At 32.2% G+C, this 23,225-nt stretch overlaps 2 protein-coding genes across 4 annotated transcripts in view; both read left to right on the forward strand.

Annotated features, from left to right (window-relative positions):
- The window catches only part of acsl1b (acyl-CoA synthetase long chain family member 1b), a 35,296-nt gene extending 26,687 nt beyond the window's left edge, over positions 1-8,609 (forward strand). For both annotated transcript variants that reach the window (XM_073819978.1, XM_073819979.1), the window contains exons 13-21: positions 303-437; positions 538-633; positions 733-805; positions 1,258-1,346; positions 2,905-3,021; positions 3,426-3,569; positions 3,649-3,750; positions 5,992-6,063; positions 6,606-8,609. In XM_073819978.1, coding sequence (XP_073676079.1) covers positions 303-437; positions 538-633; positions 733-805; positions 1,258-1,346; positions 2,905-3,021; positions 3,426-3,569; positions 3,649-3,750; positions 5,992-6,063; positions 6,606-6,746 — 969 coding nt within the window. In that variant the 3' untranslated portion in view covers positions 6,747-8,609. The remainder of the gene's footprint in view (positions 1-302; positions 438-537; positions 634-732; positions 806-1,257; positions 1,347-2,904; positions 3,022-3,425; positions 3,570-3,648; positions 3,751-5,991; positions 6,064-6,605) is intronic.
- Positions 8,610-11,457: 2,848 nt separating this feature from the next.
- Positions 11,458-23,219, forward strand: LOC141288603 (pre-mRNA-splicing factor RBM22-like). Of its 2 annotated transcripts, none has more exons than XM_073820764.1 (10): positions 11,458-11,548; positions 14,216-14,269; positions 14,402-14,431; positions 14,526-14,658; positions 17,073-17,173; positions 17,265-17,437; positions 18,219-18,419; positions 20,085-20,332; positions 21,366-21,497; positions 23,016-23,219. In XM_073820764.1, the coding sequence occupies exons 1-10, from the start codon at positions 11,495-11,497 to the stop codon at positions 23,153-23,155; spliced, it is 1,266 nt and encodes a 421-aa protein (XP_073676865.1). In that variant the 5' UTR covers positions 11,458-11,494; the 3' UTR covers positions 23,156-23,219. The 2 variants fall into 2 exon arrangements, with proteins under 2 accessions (XP_073676865.1, XP_073676866.1); XM_073820765.1 differs by lacking the exon at positions 11,458-11,548 and adding an exon at positions 12,373-12,586.
- Positions 23,220-23,225: the final 6 nt, after the last annotated feature.

A 23,225-nucleotide genomic window follows, 5' to 3' on the forward strand; every position in this document is an offset into this window, starting at 1 on the left:
ATATATATATATATATATATATATATATATATATATATATATATATTTGCACGTGAACTGGTTTTTTGTGAATATTTTTTTTTTCGTGCACGTGAATTGGGACACGCATGTGTGCATCGTGTCTTTTGCGTGAAATATTAATGAGACTAATTTGCTTCCATAAAAACACGCCACAATTATTCAAAATAACTATATTACTGAATGATCTGTGATCTTTCACCTCATCCATGTCTTTCCTCTCCTAGTGGTTTTGTGTGTTAGATGCTCTAGTGTAATAATAACATAGTGAAACCTTCTCGTAGATCTACGGACAGGCCAACAGTCCCCTGAAGAGACGCATCCTGGAGTTTGCCTTCAGGAGGAAAGAGAATGAGATGAAGAGCGGGATCATGAGGAGAGACAGTGTGTGGGACAAGATCATCTTCAAGAAAGTCCAGGTGATTATTAACATGACAGTGTGCTTGCTGTGTCTTCTGTGCTGAACTGTAGTGTAAAAAGCTGGTAGGTTCATTAATGGGTCTCTGCTGCCACCTGTAGGCCAGTGTTGGAGGACGCGTACGAATGATGTTGACTGGAGCGGCACCCATTTCAGCACCTGTTCTCACCTTCCTGCGAGCAGCATTGGGCTGCCAGGTACAGTTAGTTTTTTTTAAGCACATTAATTTAGACACATGTCACCATATTTTATAGCATTTTTCTGCTGGTTGTGAAGTAAATGTTGTTTGCTTGCAGTTTTATGAAGGATACGGTCAGACTGAATGTACTGCCGGCAGTACAGCTACGCTACCAGGAGACTGGAGTGCTGGTAACACACACACACACACACACACACACACACACACACACACACACACACACACACACATGTTGGGTTTACATGTTTTATGGGGACATCATTCCATAGGCGTAATGGTTTTTATACTGTACAAACCGTACTTTCTATGGCCCTACACCTAAACCTAGCCCTCACAGGAGATTGTGCACACTTTTACTTACTCCAAAAAACTCATTGTGCATGATTTATAAGCCTGTTTCCTCATGGGGACCTGAGAAATGTCCCCACAAGGTCAAAATCTACTGGTATTCCTATCCTTGTGGGGACATTTGGTCCCCACAACGTGATGAATACCAGGTACACACACACACACACACACACACACACACACACACACACACACACACACACACACACAGATGAATGTGCAATTATTACCACACTTGTATGGTTATGTTTACTGGTTTTTGGTGTTGTTGCAGGTCATGTTGGAGCTCCTCTGCCCTGTAATGACATCAAACTAGTGGATGTGGCAGAGATGAACTATTACGCTGCTAAAGGCGAGGGAGAGGTGTGTGTTTCAATGTTGTTTTAGTATCAATGAGATGCTATTATAGAGATGTTTATGTAGTTGTAATATTATATGTACAGATCATGAATATATCAAAGATAGTGAGTGTAATTTTTATATTTTATTTTTTTATGCATTTGAAAATGTATACATTATACACTACCAGTCAAAAGTTTTTGAACAGTAAGATTTTGAATGTTTTTTTTAATGAAAGTCTCTTCTGCTCATCAAGCCTGCATTTATTTCATCCAAAGTACGGAAAAAACAGTAAGATTGTGAAATATTTTTATTATTTAAAATAACTGGGTTTTTTAATGTTGTAAGCATTTTAAAATGTAATTTATTTCTGTGATAAGCTAATTGTTTTTAGCATCACTACTCCAGTCTTCAGTGTCACATGATCCTTCAGAAATCATTCTAATATTACGATTTGCTGTTCAAAAAACATTTTTATTATCATTTTTATTATTATTAATTTAATTATCAGTATTTAAAAAAAAATTCTGGATTCTTTGATGAATAGAATAGTTCCAAAAATCAGCATTTATCTGAAATAAGTTTTTGCAACATTATACACAATACCATCCAAAAGCTTGGAGTCAGTGTATATATATTTTTGGGGAGGGGGTGGGGTCAGTATATATTGGATGCTTTAAATTGATCAAAGTGATGATAAAGAGATAATGTGTTTTTTTTTTTTTTTTTTTTTTTTTTTTTGTAATTTTGTAACAAATCTATTTCCTATTTTCTATTCTTCAAAGAAACCTGAGAAAATCTACTCAGCTGTTTTCAACATAATGATAATAAAAATAATAATAATAATAATAATAAATGATTTTTCAGCAGCAAATCAAGTCATGTGACGCTGAAGACTAGAGTAATGATGCTAAAAATTCTGCTTAGAAATCACAGGAATAAATTACATTCTAAAATATATTCAAATGGAAAGCAGTTATTTCAAATAGTAAATATATTTCTAAATGTTACTGTTGTTGCTGTACTTTGGATCAAATAAATGCAGACTTGGTGAGCAGAGAAGACTTTAACATAAAAAATAAAACATAAAAACATAAATCTTACTGTTCAAATACCTTTTAACTGGTAGTGTACTGTCATTTAAATATAAGGTATACAGTAAATAATTTTTTTTTATAAAAGTTCAAAATTTGTGGAGGAAAGAGGTAATGTGAGAAATAAAATGTCACAGTTGTATACAATTTTTTGTTAATGCTTTGGAAAAGTTGACATCTTATTAAAGAAAAGAGACACTTAGTTTTTGTTAATATTTTGAGTTAATTTTATATTTAGTCTCTGTTTTCACTTTAATCTGAAAGTTTTTGTTATTTATTAGTTTTATTTTATGTAGTTTTGGTTATTTTAGTACTTAAAAATTTGTAACTTAGATATGTTTATTTCAGTTGTAGTCTTCAAATAATAAAATGTTTTAGTTAATGGTTTTAGTTTTAGTTAACACTATTAACCCTGATGTGTGGTGTTAGTCGTGTCTTTGCATGTGGTCTTTCACACATTTGACAGGTTCTTGTGTGGTTTCTGGCAGGTGTGTGTGAAGGGTCCTAATGTTTTCAAGGGGTATCTGAAAGACCCTGAGAAGACAAAAGAAGCTCTTGATGAAGATGGTTGGGTTCACACAGGAGACATCGGCAAGTGGCTGCCGGTAAGAGCGGTTAAATCGATGACGTTCGTTCTGTATTTACAAGCACATTTTATTCAAATTGAGAAAACAAAACATTTAGATCCAATATTTTGGTGCATTATAAATAGTAAAACATAATAAGTAAATGCTTACATATGGAACTTAAACTACTCTTCTGTTCACCAAAGCTGCATTTTCTTTGATCACAAATACAGTAAAAACAGTAATAATATGAAATATTTTTACAATTTAAAATAACAGTTTTCTATTTAAATATATTGTAAAATATAATTTATTCCTGTGATGCAAAGCTGAATTTTCAGCATCACTACTTCAGTCTTCGGTGATCCTTCAGAAATCATTCTAATATGCTGATTTGCCCTTAAATCTGCACACACAACCGCCACACAATTTTTGTTTTGCAGAATGGCACTCTAAAGATCGTGGACCGTAAGAAGCACATTTTCAAGCTGGCTCAGGGTGAATACATCGCTCCGGAGAAGATCGAGAATATTTACATCAGGAGTGAAGCTGTGGTGCAGGCTTTCGTACATGGAGACAGTCTGCAGGTGAGGAGAAAGAAACACTCAGATGGAGGCATTACAGTAAAAGTATTTAATATTTATCATTCTCTCATTTTCTACACAGGCCTGTCTAGTAGCCATCATTGTGCCTGATCCAGACTTTCTGCCTGGCTGGGCCAAGAAGAAAGGCATGGAGGGCTCATATGAAGAACTATGCAAAAACAAGGTAAAGACTTATTTTTTAACTTGTGCATTGGTATATTTGGGTCTTAAAGGAGATAGGGATGTGCAACAGCGATCGAGGACTCGGCCGTGATGATTGATCGTTAAAAATGGTCGAGGAAAAAAAAAATCTGATCGGTTGTAGCAACACTTTGGGCAGCACCCTGAGCTCTGAATGTTTAGCATGCAGTCCAAAATATCGACGTAAAAAGAGAGAGATGCATTCTGCCCTCCAAAGGCAAAGTGCAGTAACTACGCCAACACTGAAACTGAGAAAAATGCCCTTAAAGTTTTTACGCCAACTAGTCAAACATGTTGACACTCTCGTTTCTCTGGGACAAAATTGAACCACAAGACTTTGCCACAAGACAAAACAGTTGTCACAAAGTCATTTTAAGCCTTAACTCAATTTTGACCAAATGCGTAGTTACTGCACTTTGCCTTTGGAGGGCAGCATAGCTTCGAAGTTACATAGCGATGTCTGGGTCAGCTACATGCATATCTGCATAATCTATTAGGATGCTTTGGGATATTAACATTTAACATCCTTTTGTGCAAGTTGTAACGTTACTACTGAATGAGAAGTCACTCTTCACCTCAGGCAGCTATTCCTTTTTAGATGCTTCTTTATTAATAACATTGCTGCATCTTAATCATAATCTAGCAGTGTCCTAATCACGTGTTCATGTTTTCATAGACAGGTTTTCATGTCATGTTTTTATTTTTAAAATTCATTTTTATAACAGTCTTCAGATTTATTTCATTTTATCTATTACGGCCATGCCCCACACAAGCTCCGCCCCGATTACTTTATTAATCATTTTTGAAACCTATCAGTGATCAAAATGAGAAATTTACCAAAATGCCTCTTTGTACAGTATGTAATATAAGTCTCAGGTGTCCCCAGCATATGTCTGTGTCAGTTCAAAATACTCAAAATACCCCACAGATAATTTATTATATCATTTTGAAAAAGCCTATTTTGAATGGAAGCATTTTTCTTTAAATGCAAATGAGCTGCTGCTTCCCTGCCCCCGTTTCCAGTATAGAGCTGTGCCTTTACAGCTGGTACCTCAGATATTTGATTAAAAAACATGTTTGGTTTTGATTATCATGTCTATTTCACTGAAATCATGTTTCAAACCATATCAGTTTAAACTAATATGTGACCCTGGACCACAAAACCAGTCTTATGTCGCTGGGGTATATTTGTAGCAATAGCCAAAAATACATGGTATGGGTCAAAATTATTGATTTTTCTTTTATGCCAAAAGTCATTAAGAAATTAAGTAAAGATCATGTTCCATGAAGATTTTTTGTAAAATTCCTACTAAAAATATATCAAAATGTAATTTTTGATTAGTAATATGCATTGTTAAGAACTTAATTTGGAAAACTTTAAAGGTGATTTTCTCAGTATTTAGATTTTTTTGCACCCTCAGATTCCAGATTTTCAAATAGACATATCTCGGCCAAATATTGCCCTTTCCTAACAAACCATATATCAATATAAAGCTTATTTATTGAGCTTTCATTTGATGTATACATCGCAGTTTTGTAAAATTTTACCTTATGACTGGTTTTGTGGTCCAGGGTCACATATATGTTATTCTAAACGCACACACACACAGAAAGCGGCTGTCACACAGCATGAGTAATAAACTAAGTTCTCTTTCATGTCTTATTGCGCTTAAACTGTTCAATACTCACAAGTTTATTTTAAAAACACACATGAGTTACAGAAACAGTCGGTTATGTCTGTGAAGGTAAACAGCTGGGAAAGAAATTGCATGTTTATATTAGATCTGTGTGGCAGTAACGTAATATACAGTCAATAAATCAATAAATACACTACTATTTTGTCTCCTCTGAGGCTGGGACAAAACAGTTAGCGTGCTTTGCTTGAACTTTCGGCATGGCGTTAGAACTGGTTCAACGTTGTTGCTTGCAAAAATGAAATGGCGGCGCTGTTGGTGGAAACGTGAGTAAGGGGTGGTAATATTATAATCGGATCCCTTTCTACATCAGGGAGAGCGAAATCTGAGCAACTCACTTTTCACATGCTTGCATGTCAAGCTTACCAAACAAAGTTGCTGCGTTGTCCTTTTTCGCATTTTCTGGGTTGGTAGATGCACCGGGGCATGGAAAAAGTCATATTTTCATGATGTGTCACCTTTAAAGTATCTAACAAACCACAAAGTTTGAGTGTAGAAAAAGTATAAGTAATGTGTCTCTGTGTTTTCAGAATGTGAAGAAAGCCATTCTGGAGGACATTGTCAAATTGGGTAAAGAAAGTGGCCTGAAGTCTTTTGAACAGGTGAGATTTACCTTGATACACTCAAAGAATATTAAGTATATGAAATGCGTAAAGAAATGATTTAAAGGGATGGTTCAACCAAAAAATGAAAATTCTGTTATTATTTACTCACCGTCATGTCGTTCTAAACCCGTAAGACCTTTGTTCATCTTCTGGAAAACACAAATTAAGACCCTTCATAGACAGTAACACAACTGACACCTTCAAGGCCCAGAAAGGTAGTAAGGACATTGATAAAATAGTCCATGTGACATCAGTGCTTCAACCATGATGCTATGAAGAATACTTTTCGTGCACAAAGAAAACAAAAATATGACTTCATTCAATGATAACATTACAGTTGAAGAACTGATGTCACATGGACTATTTTAACGATGTTCTTACTACTTTTCTGGGCCTTGAACGTGTCAGTTTTGTCAAAACCATTTTAATTTGTGTTCTGAGGATGAACAAAGGTTTTACAGGTTTGGAACGACATGAGGGTAAGCAAATAATGACCGAATTTAATTTTTGACCACTTTTTCGTCATCTCCACTTTTAAGGTGAAGGACATTTCTCTTCACACCGAGATGTTCACCACCCAAAACGGCCTCCTGACGCCCACCTTCAAAGCCAAACGCGCTGATCTCAGAAACCACTTCAGGAAACAGATCGATGAGCTGTACTCCAACATCAAAATGTAAACCAGAGGAAGTGCCTCAGATATTTCAGAGTAACAGAGCTGATCTGGGTCCCATGACTGAATAGAGCTGGTCCAAAATGAACAACTATGTGCCTTTCATAATAACCCTACTACATTACTGTATATACCCTAGATCAGCTGTGTTACTCAAAGCTTCATGACTCGGCTTCAGCTTTAAAGACCCTGCCTCAGGAAAACGTCCATACATTTTGACACCATCAGTTTTGCCTTTGACTATTTTAACAGAAAGGGAAGAGAAATCCAAGAGAAAAAACAACCTAAGACTGTTATCAAGGACTAAAAATTGTTCCTTTTTAACTGAAGTGCAATTTTTTTTCCTAATGAGATGATGTGAATAAGCCAAACATGATATTCTGCTCAAAATTAGCTGAAAGTATTCATCCTCATTAAAAGATATAGATGAGTTTGTTTGTTCATCAGAACAGATTTGGAGAAATGTAGCATTGCATCACTTGCTCACCAATGAATCCTCTGCAGTGAATGGGTGCCGTCAGAATGAGAGCTGATAAAAACATCACAATAATTCACTTAAAACGTTAGTTTTGATGGATTTGCTTCTTACAGACAGAGCTTTTTGCTTCATAGATGTTAACTGATGGACTGAAGTTGTGTGGATTATTGTGATGTTTTTATCAGCTGTTTAGACTCTGATTCTGACGGCACCCATTCACTGCAAAGGATCCATTGGTGAGCAAGTGATGCAATGCACCATTTCTCCAAATCTGATGAAGAAACAAACTTGTTTAGATCTCGGATGACCTGAAGGTGGGTACATTTTCAGCGAACTATTCATTTTTAAGTTTGTGGCTTTCATAAAATGTTTTTGGAATTGAATTAATACATCAGCGGTGGAAGCTGGATCATGTAATGATCTCACATTGTATTTGTGTGTTTGGGAAATATTATATACAGTCTCAGGGAAAATGTGCCTTATTAATGGACATCAGCTGCATTTGAATGTTATTAATGAGAGAGAAAACACACACATGCATAAATAAATAAATAAATAAATAAAATAAAGCCAATAAGTTTGTACCGTACCTCATAATCAACATGAAGGGTGAAACACACACTCCACACTAGATGGAGAGTGGAAAACATTTCATGATTTTGTCTTCCAGTAGACATTTTAATCTTCTGAAGCCTTTTGTGGACTCTTTGTTAACAGGATGTAAATTAAAATATTTTAGGAAAACGACTGTTATTGGTTCTTTATTCAAGAAACACCAGCAAAGCGGATTTGTTCAGAACTTAATCTGAAGCAGCTTTAAATGAAGTAATTAAACTCAAATAACTTTTGCTTTTGTTTCATGAATAAGGTCCGTTGAGGTTAAACACAGCCTGTGTAATTGCAATATGTACTTATATAAGCCATATGCTGTCTATATGATGCTTTCCTCGTCTTTAATGTTGACTTTGAGACTGCTTACATTTTTAGCACGAACAACAGCTTATTTTGTTCCTTATTTATGTGAAGGCTTTTAATGGCAGTTTTCAGGTGTAATATTATAGATGTGACATGTCTCATATCATTATGCTGTAACAGCATAGCAGAATACAGGAGCTTTTCACACATGTTCTTGTTTCATTGACGGTTGCTGCTTCATGTTCATTGTAATTGTGTGTTTATTATGCACAGATTGTTTGTTTTATTCAAGCTTTATCTTGTGTGTGAAATGACCTGTAGATAAGCCAAAGCAACTGTCATGTGTGGGACAAACTAAAAAGTGCACTCTTAAAATGACTCACTTGTACACAAATACATTATGGTGATGATAATGATAAATGTAAATTTTCCATGTAAGAGATGTACATGATTGAAATTAAATATGATTTATGAATGATGAAGAGATGGTTAAAGCTGTTTTTCTGTCAGGGCTGTGGAAATTAAATGGAGGGTGACTAAAGCCATTGATTTCCAATTTGCACTTTCTGTTAGAGCCGCATAGAAAGAATCAATTGAAAATGTAATTAGTAAACATATTAACTAATTTTTTGGATTGCTGAAAGACAAACAAACACTGGTCTCTCAATTCTAACTTTTTTCTCAAAATTGTGAGTTTATATCTCGCAGTTCTGAATTTACTACTCGCAATTGTACGTTTTTATCACAATTCTGGGAAAATAAATTCTGACTAGGCCTATAATTTGTGAATGCTAGTTTTTATTGCACAATTCTGAGAAAAAAAGAATTGTGAGATTTTAACGCATTTTCAAAAAAGTTCGATTTACAGGTTTTTATCTCACAACTCTGACTTTATTTCTCGCAATTGTGAGCTTGTATCATGCAATTCTGAGAAAAAGTCAGAATTATAAGTTTATATTGCAATTCTGACTTTATAACTCGCATTTGCTAATTTTTATCTCTCAATTTAGAGAAAAAAAAGTCAGAATTGCGAGCTTTAAATGCATTTTCAAAAAAAAAGGTTAGAATTACAGGTTTAAATCTCAAATTTTGACTTTATTTCTCGCAATTGCGAGTTTGTATCACAATTCTGAGAAAAAAAGTCAAAATTGTGAGTATATATTACAATTCAGATTTTATAACTCGCAATTGCGATTTTTTTATCTCACATTTTTGAGAGAAAAAAACAGAGTTGTGTGATTTAATTGAGATTTGAAGTTTTTATCTTGCAGTTTGCTAGTTTTTATCTCACAATTTTGAGAAAAAGTCAGAATTGCGAGATTTAAACGCATTTGAAGTTTTTATCTTGCAATTTGCTAGTTTTTATCTCACAATTCTGAGAAAAAGTCAGAACTGTGAATTTATTTTGTAATTCTGACTTTATAACTCGCAATTTTTATCTCACAATTTTGAGAATAAAAGTCAGAGTTGTGAGATTTAAACAAGATTTAAAGTTTTTATCTCACAATTCTGACTGTATTTCTCATAATTGTGAGGCTATATCAAGCAATTTTGAGAAAAAAGTCCGAATTATGAGTTTATATTGCAATTCTGTCTTTATAACTCGCATTTGCAATTTTTTATCTCTCAATTTTGAGGAAAAAAAAAGTCAAAATTGCAAGATTTAAATGCATTTAAAAAAAAAAAAGGTTAGAATTACAGGTTTAAATCTCAAATTCTGACTTTATTTCTCGCAATTGCGAGGTTTTATTTCACAATTTTGAGAAAAAAAAGTCAGGATTGCGAGATTTAAAGACATTTCCAAAAAAGTTAGAATTACAGATTTTTATCTCACAACTCTGAATTTATTTCTCGCAATTGCGAGTTTGTATCACAATTCTGAGAAAAAAAGTCAAAATTGTGAGTATATATTACAATTCAGATTTTATAACTCGCAATTGCGATTTTTTTATCTCACATTTTTGAGAGAAAAAGTCAGAGTTGTGAGATTTAATTGAGATTTGAAGTTTTTATCTTGCAATTTGCTAGTTTTTATCTCACAATTCTGAGAAAAAGTCAGAACTGTGAATTTATTTTGTAATTCTGACTTTATAACTCGCAATTGTATGAGTTTTTATCTCACAATTTTGAGAAAAAAATCAGAGTTGTGAGATTTAATCAATATTTAAAGTTTTTATCTTGCAATTTGTGAGTTTTTATCTCACAGTTTGGAGAAAAAGTCAGAATTTTGAGATTTAAATGCATTTTCAAAAAAGTTAGAATTACAAGGTTTTAACTCTGACTTTATTTCTCGCAATTGTGAATTTTTATCATGCAATTCTTTGGAAAAATGTCAGAATTGTGAGTTTGCATCACAATTGTGACTATAACTCGCAGTTGTGAGCTTTTATCTCACAATTTTAGAAAAAAGTCAGATTTAATTGAGATTTAAAGCTTTTTTCTCACAATTTACGAGTTTTTTTCTCACAATTTTGAAAAAAAGTCAGAATTGCGAGATTTAAATGCATTTTCAAAAACGTTAGAATTACAGGGTTTTAATTCTGACTTTATTTCTCTTTATTTAGTTTTTATCACAATTTTGAGAATAAAAATCAAAGTTGTGAGATTTCATCGAGATTTAAAGTTTTAATCTCGCAATTTTGACTTAATTTCTCAGAATTGTGAGTTTATATAAAAAAAAAAGTCAGGATTGTGAGATTTAAATGGATTTGCGAGAAAAAAAGTCAGAATTGCAAGTTTTTTTACCTCGCAATTCTGACTTTCTCGCAGTTATGAGTTTGTATTACGCAATTCTGAGGGAAAAATGTCAATTGTGAGTATATTGCAGTCCTGACTTTATAACTCGCAATTTCGAGTTTTTAATCACAATTCTGAGAAAAAGAGTCAGAATTAAAAGATTTAAACTTGCATTTGCGAGAAGAAAAAAAAGACTATTTCTTGCAATTGTGAATTTGTATCATGCAATTCAGAGAAAAAAAAGTCAGAATAACCTGTTTTAAACGTTTTATTCAGTGGTCAAATCGGCTTCCACAGAAATGTATTATGTGCTCATTTACTTGCCTTTTAAAAATGGTTATTGTACTTTATTGTTTTAATGTTAGTGTTGACAAAGAATATTATTTAATATCATTCAGACATTGTCCTAAAATAAAAACGTCCACCAATACATGAAATACACAGTACGCTTTATACAATGTTCCATTGTTTATTTGCTTTTTATTAAACCACTGATATAAACGTTTTTCTTCTTTCCAGTTTCATAGTAGTTGATTGGTTTCAGCAAGAACATACAACAATCTTGAACCAAGAAGACCTTTGGAAAGAGGGTGCGTGACGTCGTGACGTCGTTGCGTCCGTGCAACATGGCGACGTCCCTGGGCTCAAACACCTACAACAGACAGAACTGGGAAGATTCGGTATGTTTTAATAACTGTCAAACACGTAACATACTGCAAACCACTTCAGAAATGTGTCTGTTTATTCATTTATAGAACGAGACAGATTTTGACGAAACATGTACATCTGACAGTTATAAAAGTGAGAAATAATGCTGGCGCATGCTGTTCAGATATGTATTAGAATATAAAATAATTCGTTATAAGTTTACAGCGATATTTTGATGAATGTAGGTCTTAATATCAGTTTCAAACGTTTTAAAGATGAATATCTTTACGTAACGATCACATGTTAATAATACGTTTTATGATGCTTTTTGGCATTATCAGGATAAAATGTTTGTTTACTTGTTTTTTATTCTGACGGAACCACTTTAGGAGAGACTTTAAAAACAAACAAAAACTTATCAAAAAAATAATAACTTGTCAAAAAGAAGGGGTGACTGTGATACATTAAACTGCTAATTTAATTACTAGTTATTAAATTGAATGTACATCTTATTTTTTCCGATTATTCCATGGTTGGGATGTCTAGGAAGGCTTAAATCTCCCCTGTCTGTTATTTATTTTTATCCAGCTGTTCCATTGTTGACATCCAAGTGTCTTCGTGACATTATTTACTGACAGCTGATGTTAGATGTACCAAATGCCAGCACATGCCGTTCTGTCCAAACATCCAAATAATCGCTTTGTCATGTGTTTTGGCCTGTTATGAGAACTGGCTGGCCTGGATGTCCTGCACACTGGAAACTGTCTAAGCGGTGATCAGAAAGTCTGTCCCATTCTGAGCGATAAAGTCATGGAGTATCCAAGAACGCCAGCTCTCCCTCCTTTAGCAGATATCAATGCTGCTGTGATTGCTTAAACTATCTTTAGCTCCTCTAATGAGGTGAATGACATGCTAGAACTTGTTGAGGGAGCAGTTTAGAGAGATCTGGAATTTATACAGCATCTTAAAGCAAGTGTGAAGATACAGCAAAGCACTTATTGCTGGAAATGAATCAACGTTTGAGATAAAAAATAGCTATTTGTAAATGCACCTGCCAAGGTCTTCTAAAGGTAATATTTGTATTTATGCTGATACAGTTTTGAATGACTTGTATATTAGTTTTAACTTTTTGATACAATTTAGTGATGTAATCATGAAGAAGTCGGTTTTGCATACACATTGAATGCAGTTGACTTTATACATCTTAATAATTATTTTCAAAAAGTGTTTTCATGTTTTCTTGAAGTTATACCTGCTTGTCATATGTTTATACAACTCTGCCTTTGAAAATTTTGTTTGTATAGGACTTTTCACAATGCAAATTGTTTCAAAGCAGATTTATAGAAAGTAATAGTGTTATCTCTATAATACCTTAATGCTTTAGCATAATAAAATAAAATATTTGGCTATAATGTATTTAATTTGTCTAGCCGCTAGCAGATATTTTTATTTTATTACGTATTTTAGTTTAGTTTAATTTAATTTATAATTAATCGATTAATTTAAATAATTAATTAAATCATTTAATTTAATTTAATTTTAACAGAGCAAATTTTACAGCTGGACAAAATAGCAAAACATAACAGTGATTTAAAGGTCCTCTGGATTATATCTAGCTGTAATGTATTTATTATTTGGTCTAGTTGATAGCAGATATTTAATTTAACTTTAAATTTTATTTTAATTTTAAGTGTATTTAATTTAATTTTTAATTGTTAGAGCAAATTTTACAGTTGGACAAAATATAAATGTAATAATATAAGAGTGATGTAAAGGTCCTCTTGATTATATCTAGCTATAATATTTTTATTATTTTGTCTAGCTGATAGGATTTTATTTGTTTTATTTTTAAATTAAATTTAATTAAATTGCAGATGTAATAGCACTAATAATAGCTAATAGCATTTTTTTTAAAATATTTTATTTTATTATTATTTTTTTTATTATTGAGCAAATTTTACTGCTGGACAAAATAGCCAAGTCAAGGTCCTCTGGAATGTATCTAGCTATAATGTATTTATTTTGTCTAGCTGCTAGCAGATATTTATTTTATTTTATTCTATTTTATTTTATTTTTTAACATAGAGCAGTACAGTTGGACAAAATAGCCAAATATAAAAGTGATGTAAATATGTATTTTATTTATTTTCTAGTTTATATTTAATTTAATTTAATTTTTATCATAGAGCAAATTTTACAGTTGGACAAAATATTTTGTCTAGCTGATAGCAGATGTTTTATTATTTTATGATTTAATTTAATTTAATTTAATATTTATCATAGTCCATTTTTTGTCTAGCTGATAGCAGACATATTTTAATTAAATTAAATTAAATTTAATTTAATTTGATGTAATTTTATTTTATTTTAGAGCAAATTTTACAGTTGGACAAAATATTTTGTCGAATATTTTGTCTAACTGATAGCAAATATTTCATGATTTTATGATTTAATTGAATTTAATTAAATGTAATATTTTTCATAGAGCAATTTTTATTATTTTATCTAGCTGATAGCAGCCATTTTATAATTTAATTTAATACAGCTGGAGAAAAAAAAGGCAAAACATGTAAAGGTCCTCTGTATTAAATTTTATTTATATTTATTTATTTTTTTATTTTTTATTTATTTATTTATTTTTTTTTTTTTTTATCAAATGTCAATTGTTGTCCTGATTTTAATTTTTTTCCCCACTCCAGGACTTCCCTATTCTCTGTCAAACATGTCTCGGGGAAAATCCATACATTCGCATGGTAAGTTTTTCAAGTAACCTGCAAAGAGTAAAAGCTTTTTTTGTTGCTGTTTTTGTTACTCTTGGGGAATTCAAATTTTACAATTTAAACTTGTAGCCTTTCATTTTGTACTTTTATACTTTGTTTTTGCAGACCAAGGAAAAGTATGGCAAAGAATGCAAGGTGAGCTCAGGATTTGACATTTGGTTATTAGTCATGTATCTAATGAAATATAGCTAGGTGAGTTATTAAATCAAAGTCTTGAATTTTTCCCCAGATTTGTGCGCGTCCCTTCACTGTTTTCCGCTGGTGTCCTGGTGTACGGATGCGCTTTAAGAAGACTGAGGTGTGTCAGACCTGCAGTAAGATGAAGAACGTCTGTCAGACGTGTTTGCTGGACCTGGAATACGGTAAGAGTTACACACCAGAACCTGAGCCAGACTGCAACTATTTGTTCAATTCTCAGTCTACTTTTACATGTATGACTTTAATTTATGCCTAATGCTGATTTCAAAGTTGTAATTATGGCCAGTGACAGAAGAAAATGCGAACATAAGCCAGATGTTTTCTGCTAAAACTGTGGGTGTTTTACTTTATCCAAACAGCAACAAAAAATAAAAATAAAATAATAAAAAAATTATTTTGTGAAGATTTTTTTTGACATTAAATGGAGTTTTTAAACATATAGTTCCACTTAGCGTACTATATGTTAAATTATACAATTTACATTTTTTTTGTCATTGAAACTACATGCATTTAAAAAAAAATAATATATATATATATATATATATATATATATATATATTAATAGTATATACTATACTATTATAGTTTTATATAGTATTTAGAAATTTAACTTTTATATTTTCATTTTAATTGTAAAGTAATTTTAGTAGTTTTGTAATTTAGTTTTGTGTTTTTATGTAGTTATTAATTTTTTAATTTCAGTTTTAGTTTAAATGACAATGAGAAATGTTTTCTTGGCGTCTAGCTAAAATAAAATAGTAACATTTATAGTTAAATATTACATAGTAACAACATTTTAGTAACATTAATGTGCTATTGTAGTTATTAATATTTACAATTTTTTGTTTCTGTTTTTTATTTCTGTTTTTTTAAGTTTTAGTAAGTTTTGTTGTATTTTTATATATTTTCTTTAAATATCTGTGTAGATTTTATTAATTTTTATTTTAGTGTTTAATAATTTTTATTAATCGTATTTTTGTTAATTATTTTAGTATATCAAATTAAATGTTATGAAAATGTTGCTTTGATTGCTAGCTTAACTGAAGTTTAGTTTTTGTTAATGTTGAGAGTTGTTTTTATATTTTTTGTTTTCAATTTAACTTTAGTTAAAGTTAAAATGAAAGTTTTAGTTATTTTGTGTAATGTTTATACAGTTTTTTATTAGATTTTTAGTTATGTATTTTTTATAATATATAAAAAAATAAATGTTCATATATTTATTAATATTATATATTAAAAATATTTTTAATATTTTGTTTTCATTTTAAATTTAGTAAAAGTTTTAGTAATTTGTTCAGCAGTTTTTATTATTATTATTTTTTTTTAATCATTTTTATTTTATAATTTATTTTTAGTTATAATGTTTGTATCAATTTTAAGTTTCTTTTGTAATGGTTAATTGTAGTAACCCTATGTTAAAGGGTATGTTTGCAATGGCATACTGTCACAATTATTTATATAATTTGAAAAATAAATAAATAAATTTAATAAAAATATATATATTTCTGGTGGACTGTGTAATTAATTATATGTAATAAACATTACATATAAAAATATGATTAATAAATAAAATAAAATTAAATATATATATATATATATATTAGTGGTGGGCATAGATTAATTTTTTTAATCTAGATTAATCTAGATTAAATCTTGAAATTAATCTAGATTAATCTAGATTAAAATGGCTAATTTAAATTCTGCTGAAGGCATTCAGAATATGTGTGCTACCCAAATAATGACTAAAAGTAAGTCTTTGAGAACGGGTTTCTCAAGCCAGGTGGCGCATTAGACCAGGCGCTCATCTCCTGTTTCCAAAATGCATTACAAACTGCTTGACAATTGCATTTACAACACAATTAACTATACAAACTTGTGTAACCAAGTACTTCTGCGCAAAAGGCTGTACGACGTGCGCGTTCCCGTAAAATACACATAGCCTATCTGCGTGCATAGTCTTCCAATAAACTGCGTTGCTTTTAGAAGCGTCAATTCAGTTGTTGCATATAGTTTAATGTCTTTATTTCGGGATTATCAAAGTAAATTATAACTCAAACTTGAGATTTTACTGGGCCACTGCAGATTTTCACTGGGGCACGTGCCCCAGTAAAAAGGGTCTAGCAACACACGCACCTGCCCTGAAGCGGCTTCATAGCTGCATCTATGTCTGCGCGTCTCATTTGATGTGGTAATTTCACAGAAGTTGAAGACTTGTTCTCGCCCCCTACAGTGCAATTCAACTAGATATACGTCATCCGCGCTAAAATATCAAGGTGAAAGTCATCATATCTTGCGTAGTTTAGACCCAGCTCCCAACCCAACTTTGAGAATAGATTAACGGCGATATTTTTTTTATCGCGCGATATGAGTCTCACGTTAACGCAGCACGTTAACGCCGATAACGGCCCACCACTAATATATATATATATATATTTTTACCTGCGAATGCAAATGTGTTGATAAATGATCAAAATATTCACAAAAAATCTTTCTTCAAATAATATTTCACATAAAAAAGTGGTTTGACTGACTGAAAATTGGGGCCAATAATGGCCTTAAATATTTTCTGTTTTTATAGGTCTTCCAATCCAAGTCAGAGACACAGGCATGTCCGTTAAAGATGACATGCCGAGGTCTGATGTGAACAAGGAATATTACACTCAGAACATGGAGAGAGAGGTGACATTTAATAACAATCTTTCATCTGAAAAAGCAAATATGTAAAACTGTAGCATGTGCTTTATGTAAACTCTCGGTTTCCTGAACTCAGATCCAGAACTCAGACGGTACCAGACCGGTGGGGATGCTGGGTAAAGCACAGAACCCCGGTGACATGCTGCTGAAGCTGGCGCGAACCACGCCATACTACAAACGCAACAGACCTCACATCTGCTCCTTCTGGGTGAAGGGAGAGTGTAAAAGAGGAGAGGAGTGTCCCTACAGGTCATTTATTTATTTTATTAATGTTAATCAGAAAAGGTAGTGCCTTTTTGGACAGTCCTTGTGATTTTATAGTAAATGTGACCCCGGACCACAAAACCAGTCATAAGAGTCCATTTTTTTGAAATTGAGATTTAAACATCATCTGAAAGCTGAATAAGCTTTCCATTGATGTATGGTTTGTTATGACAGGACAATATTTGGCTGAGATTCAACTAAATCTACAACTGAAAATCTGGAATCTGAGGGTGCAAAAAAAAAATCAATATTACAAATCTGAAAGTTTTGATAAAGTTATGGTAGGACATTTACAAAATATCTTCATGGAACATGGTCTTTACTTAATATCCTAATGATTTTTGTCAAATCTTTGACCCATACAATGTATTGTTGGCTATTGCTACACATAAACCTGTGCTACTTAAGATAACTTTGTGGTCCAGGGTCACATAGGTTCTTGTAGTATGTTGTTTTAGTTTATTTTACTTCATTTCTTCATTTTTACATCTTTTCTGTGTGAAAGGATGAATGAAAATTTGATCAAGCTCATATTATGACATTCATTAGACTCTTTTTGATCAGAACAACAAGGTTAAATTCATATCTATTCTATTAAAATTCTCGTTTGGCTAAATTGAAATATAATTAAATTTAAGCAGGAATTCGTGTTGTTATTCATGGACTCTGCTGTAATGCAGATGACTGTCCACACGGTGGCAGTAGCAGTGTTGTGATAATGTCCAAAACTGAATTCATTTAAATCATTTACTGTATGTCTCATCAGGCATGAGAAACCCACAGATCCTGACGACCCTCTGGCTGATCAGAACATTAAAGATCGTTATTATGGCATCAACGATCCGGTGGCGGATAAACTCCTGAAGAGAGCGTCCAGCATGCCTCGACTGGACCCTCCTGAGGACAAGTCCATCACAACATTATACATCGGGGGACTGGGAGAAAACGTCACAGACTCTGAGCTCAGGTGAGCAGAGATTCAAGAACAATATTATTGCTGTGCAGAGCAGTGTTATTTTAGTAACATTAATGTACTATTATAGTACTTTTCTTTTTTCTTCTATTTTTAAAGTTTGAGTCATTTTTGTTGTATATTTGTCATTTTTAGTGATTTTTTTAAAATGTCTATAGTCTATTCATTTTTATTAATGTTATTTAAAGTTTTTGAAGTCATTTTAGCACATCAAATTAAACCTATAACAGATAGCTGAAATAAAACACTGGCGTTCAAAAGTTTGGGATCAGTACGTTTTTTAATGTTTGTTAAAAAAGTTTCTCATCATGCTCATCAAGGCTGTGATCAAAAAAAATTATTTTGTTAAATATTATTATGTAAAACAATGTTTTTCTATATTAATATACAATAAGATTTATTTTATATCTGTAATTAAAGTTGAATTTTCTGCATCATTACTTCAGAAATCATTCTAATATGCTGATTTATTATCAATGTTGGAAATATTTTTTGGAACCTGTGATACTTTTTTCAGGATTCTTTGATCAGTAAAAGGTTAAAAAACAGCATTTATTCAAAATAGAAAGGTTTTCTAACAATATACACTACTATTCAAAAGTTTTGGGTAAAAAGTTCATATTAAAAATTAATAGTTTTATTCAGCAAGGATGTGTTGAATAAAAAAAGGTGATAGCATAGATTTACATGGTTAGAAATGATTTATATTTTGAATAAATGCTGGTCTTTTTAACTTTTTATTCATCAACGAATCCTGAAAAAAAAGAATCACAGGTTCCAAAAAAATATTTGGTTTCCAGCATTGATAATTTTAATAAAAAATCAGCATATTAGAATGATTTCTGAAGGATCATCTCACACTGAAGACTGGAGTAACAGCTGATGAAAATTCATCTTCGCATTACATTAAGTATATTAAAATAAAAAACTTTAATTTATATTTTAATAACATTTTGCACTATCAAATTTTTTTTCTGTATTTTTGATCAAATAAATGCAGCCTTGATGAGTATAACAGACTTCTTGAAAAATATATAATATTTTATTTTAATATATATAAGGGTAATATATTTAGGTTTAATAATTTATTTATTTTCTATTTAATTTTATTGTTTATTTATTTTATTCCATCGGGTTAATCTAAATTGAAAATTTGCCTTGGCAAATAGCTGAATTAAAATAATTAAACTAAATTATTATTATTTTTTTTTTCAACTTAATTTGTATTCTTATTTTTAGGAACAGACCTACAGACATTACTTCTTTACTACTTGCAGTTTGCAGTATGTATACTGTGCTCATTATGCACATTTTTGCATTCATAGAATTATGTATAACATTTGCCAAAGTGTGGGGCTACAACCAGAGCACACTGCCTGAAAAAATCTATCCCACAATGCAATGCTGTGCTGAATGAACCAGATGCATTACTGCAATGTATAGCAATTCTTTCTAGATTTGTTTCATTGGGAAATGGACAGTTACACAAATTTAATTAGAAGTGAAACAAACAAAACCATTTCCCAAGATAATGGACACTACTCACCGATTTTAAAATCCAACGTAATGAGGTCATTAGTGCACTATATTGTTTCCAAAACTTGTATTTGATTTGTATCAATTTAAAACACTTCCTGTCTTTTCTTCCTTCTCTTGCAGGAATAATTTCTACCAGTATGGTGAGATCCGTACCATCACGTTGGTTCAGAGGCAGCAGTGTGCGTTTATTCAGTTTGCCACACGACAGGGAGCAGAGCTCGCAGCAGAGAAAACCTTCAATAAACTCATCATTAACGGCCGCAGGCTGGCGGTGAAGTGGGGTCGATCACAGGCCGCTAAAGAGAAGGATGGCAAGGATGGGTTTGAGATGGGCACAGGACTAGAACCAGTACCAGGTCTCCCTGCAAGTATGTTGCATGTGCGGATTGCTGGATTACTGTTAGAACTGCTTACCCCCAAGGCATCCAAGATGTAGGTGACTTTGTTTCTTCAGTAGAACACAGCCGAAGATTTTTAGCTCAAACTGTTCAATCTGTCAGTCATATAATGGCAGTCAATGGGACCCACAGATTTGAGAGTCAAAAAAACATTAAACCCTGTGGCTCGTGGCGATACATTCAGGTCTTAACACACCAAACAATCGGTCTGTGCAAGAAACTGAACAGTATTTATATCATTTTTACCTCTGATCCACCGCAATGTCCAACTGTCCTGAGCGTGTTCACAACAGCCGGCGCGTGGCGAAGAGCAAGCAACCATAAATTCAGTTGATCAGGCTCAAAAGTTGGGAGTCGGTGAAAAGTCAATGCTCCTGGAACACTCTTTTAGTTTTTAATCGGTTGCAACAATCAGGATAAGCACAAATAATTACTATTTTGAGTAGCCATTGTACCCACAATCTTTCTGTGTAAACAGTGAGTTACAGTTGGACAGTGAGTGACTCGAGCCGCAGGGTTTAATGTGGTTTTGTCTGTGTATGTTTTTTTGACTCTCAAAGCCGTGGGTGCCATTATATGACTGACAGGCTGCAACGGTTTGAGTTAAAAATCTTTGTGTTCTACTGAAGAAACAAAGTCATCTACATCTTGGATGTTCTGGGGATAAGCAGATAAACATCAAATTTTCATTTTTGGGTGAGCTATCCCTATAAATTTAATTCCTTGTTTATTTTAGTTTTAATTAAACAAACAAAACAATGTCCAGGTTGTATTACACACTAAAAATGATTAAAATTATTTATTTTATTATAGTTTTTTTTATGGGTTTGCAGTATGACCCACACATTATTTTCATATGAGCAACCCACATATGGTAATGAACAATATTCCCTTGCAAAAAAGTAAGTTGTTTTTTAAAGTTTTTTTTTACTCTGGGTAAAATCACTGTAAGAACGATTTTGAAAAGGCAAGTCTGTGTGATTATGTTATGTGCATATTGCAGCTTTACCGCCACCCCCTGCTCTAGAGGAGGAAGCACCTGCAAACTACTTCAACTTGGACCCCAGCAGCTCTCCTGCGGTCCTGAACATCAGTCTGCCACCTCCACCTGGACTTCCAAACCCACCGCCACCAGGTAACAACTCTATCTTGACTCACCCCTGCATATCTATAGCAGTTCAGCTGGTGGTTGTACATAAAATTTACAAAAAAATAAATAAAAAATTAAAATACAGCTAAATAGAAACTATGATTAAAACTACGATTATCAATTATTTTTTACGATTAAAACGATTGAGAAATAAAGAAATTAATTTCTGTTTATTCAGATACTAAAACTGAAATAAAACTAAATGTAAAATATAAGAAAAATAAATATAATAAAATTATCTTAAATTAAAAATACATTATATTATTAAATTAATATTAAATTTCAGTAAAATGATACTGAATTAATGCTGAATAGAAATATAAATATAAAAAAGAAGCACATAATAAAAAGACTAAAACTGAAATAAAACAGAAAAAAAATTCGTTTGTTTTAATTCCATTATTAAAACTAAAATAGGGCTAAATAAAAATATTTTAAAAAACTAGTAATGCCAAAAGCACATAATAAAATTACTAAAACTAAAATAAAAGCGAAAATAAAAAAAATCTTAAATTTGAGTTTATTCACTTATTTAAAAACATTAAAACAAACATAAGCTTAAAAAAGAACTAATACAAATGACAAAAGCACTTAATGAAAATAACTAAAACTTAAACTAGACTTAATAAAATAAAATAAAATGCAGTCGTGGCCAAAATTATTAGAACAATAGTATTTTCACCAGCTAAAAATGGTTTTAAGTCAGTTATTTCAATCTTTTGCTGTATTGTGTCAGTAGGAAATGTCAGTTTACATCTCCAAATATTAATTTTGCCATTTAATTGTAATAATCCAGTCTGACAACAGCCAGAGTCAGAGATCTGATCTCATCATCATCCAGTCTGTCTGGAATGAAATGAAGAAACACAACAAACTGAAACAGACTGAATCACTGTCCAAGACGCTTCAAGAAACCTACCTGCGAAGCTACAGTAATGTTAAACGTTTTAGGCAGTTGTGTAAAAATGCTGTAAAATGAGAATGCTGTCAAAAACAATGCCATAAATAGATTTTCTTGATCAATTAACTTCTATGAACTAAATTAAATTAACATATGGTGTGACCATCCTTTGCGTTTAAAGCAGCTTTTGCCCTATAGGTGCACTTGCACGTAGTTTTTTCACGTAGCTTCACAGGTAGTTCTCTTGAAGTATCTTGGAGATGTTGCCACAGTTCTTCTGAATTTAGTCTGTCTCAGTTTGTTGTGTTTCTTCATCATTCTAGACAGACTGGATGATGATGAGATCAGATCTCTGACTGTTATCAGACTCCTTGAGCAAACAAAAACCTCACTGGATTATTACAGTTTAATGGCAGAATGAATGTTTGGAAATGTAAACTGATATTTCCTACTGACACACTACAGCAAAAGACAGAACTGACTTAAAACCATTTTAGCTGTGCTAATAAACACCAAATAAATAAAATAAAATTCAAACTCTTATGTACTATATATATATATATATATATATATATATATATACTGTCTGCTTGTGGTTTCAGGTTTTGGACCTCCCATGTTCCATCCCATGGGTCCTCCTCCACCTCCTCCGATGGCTTTGAGACCTCCAGGCCAAATCCATTACCCTTCCCAGGATCCTCAGCGCATGGGAGCGCATGCTGCCATTCGCCACAGCGATTAATTGACTTCCTCATGTGGACTAGTAAAGATTCTCTCACTGCTGAGGGTTATTCAACTGTGAAGGTGATGTG

The sequence above is a fragment of the Garra rufa genome, chromosome 16 (genome assembly GCF_049309525.1).
Source record: "Garra rufa chromosome 16, GarRuf1.0, whole genome shotgun sequence".
Taxonomy (NCBI): domain Eukaryota; kingdom Metazoa; phylum Chordata; class Actinopteri; order Cypriniformes; family Cyprinidae; genus Garra; species Garra rufa.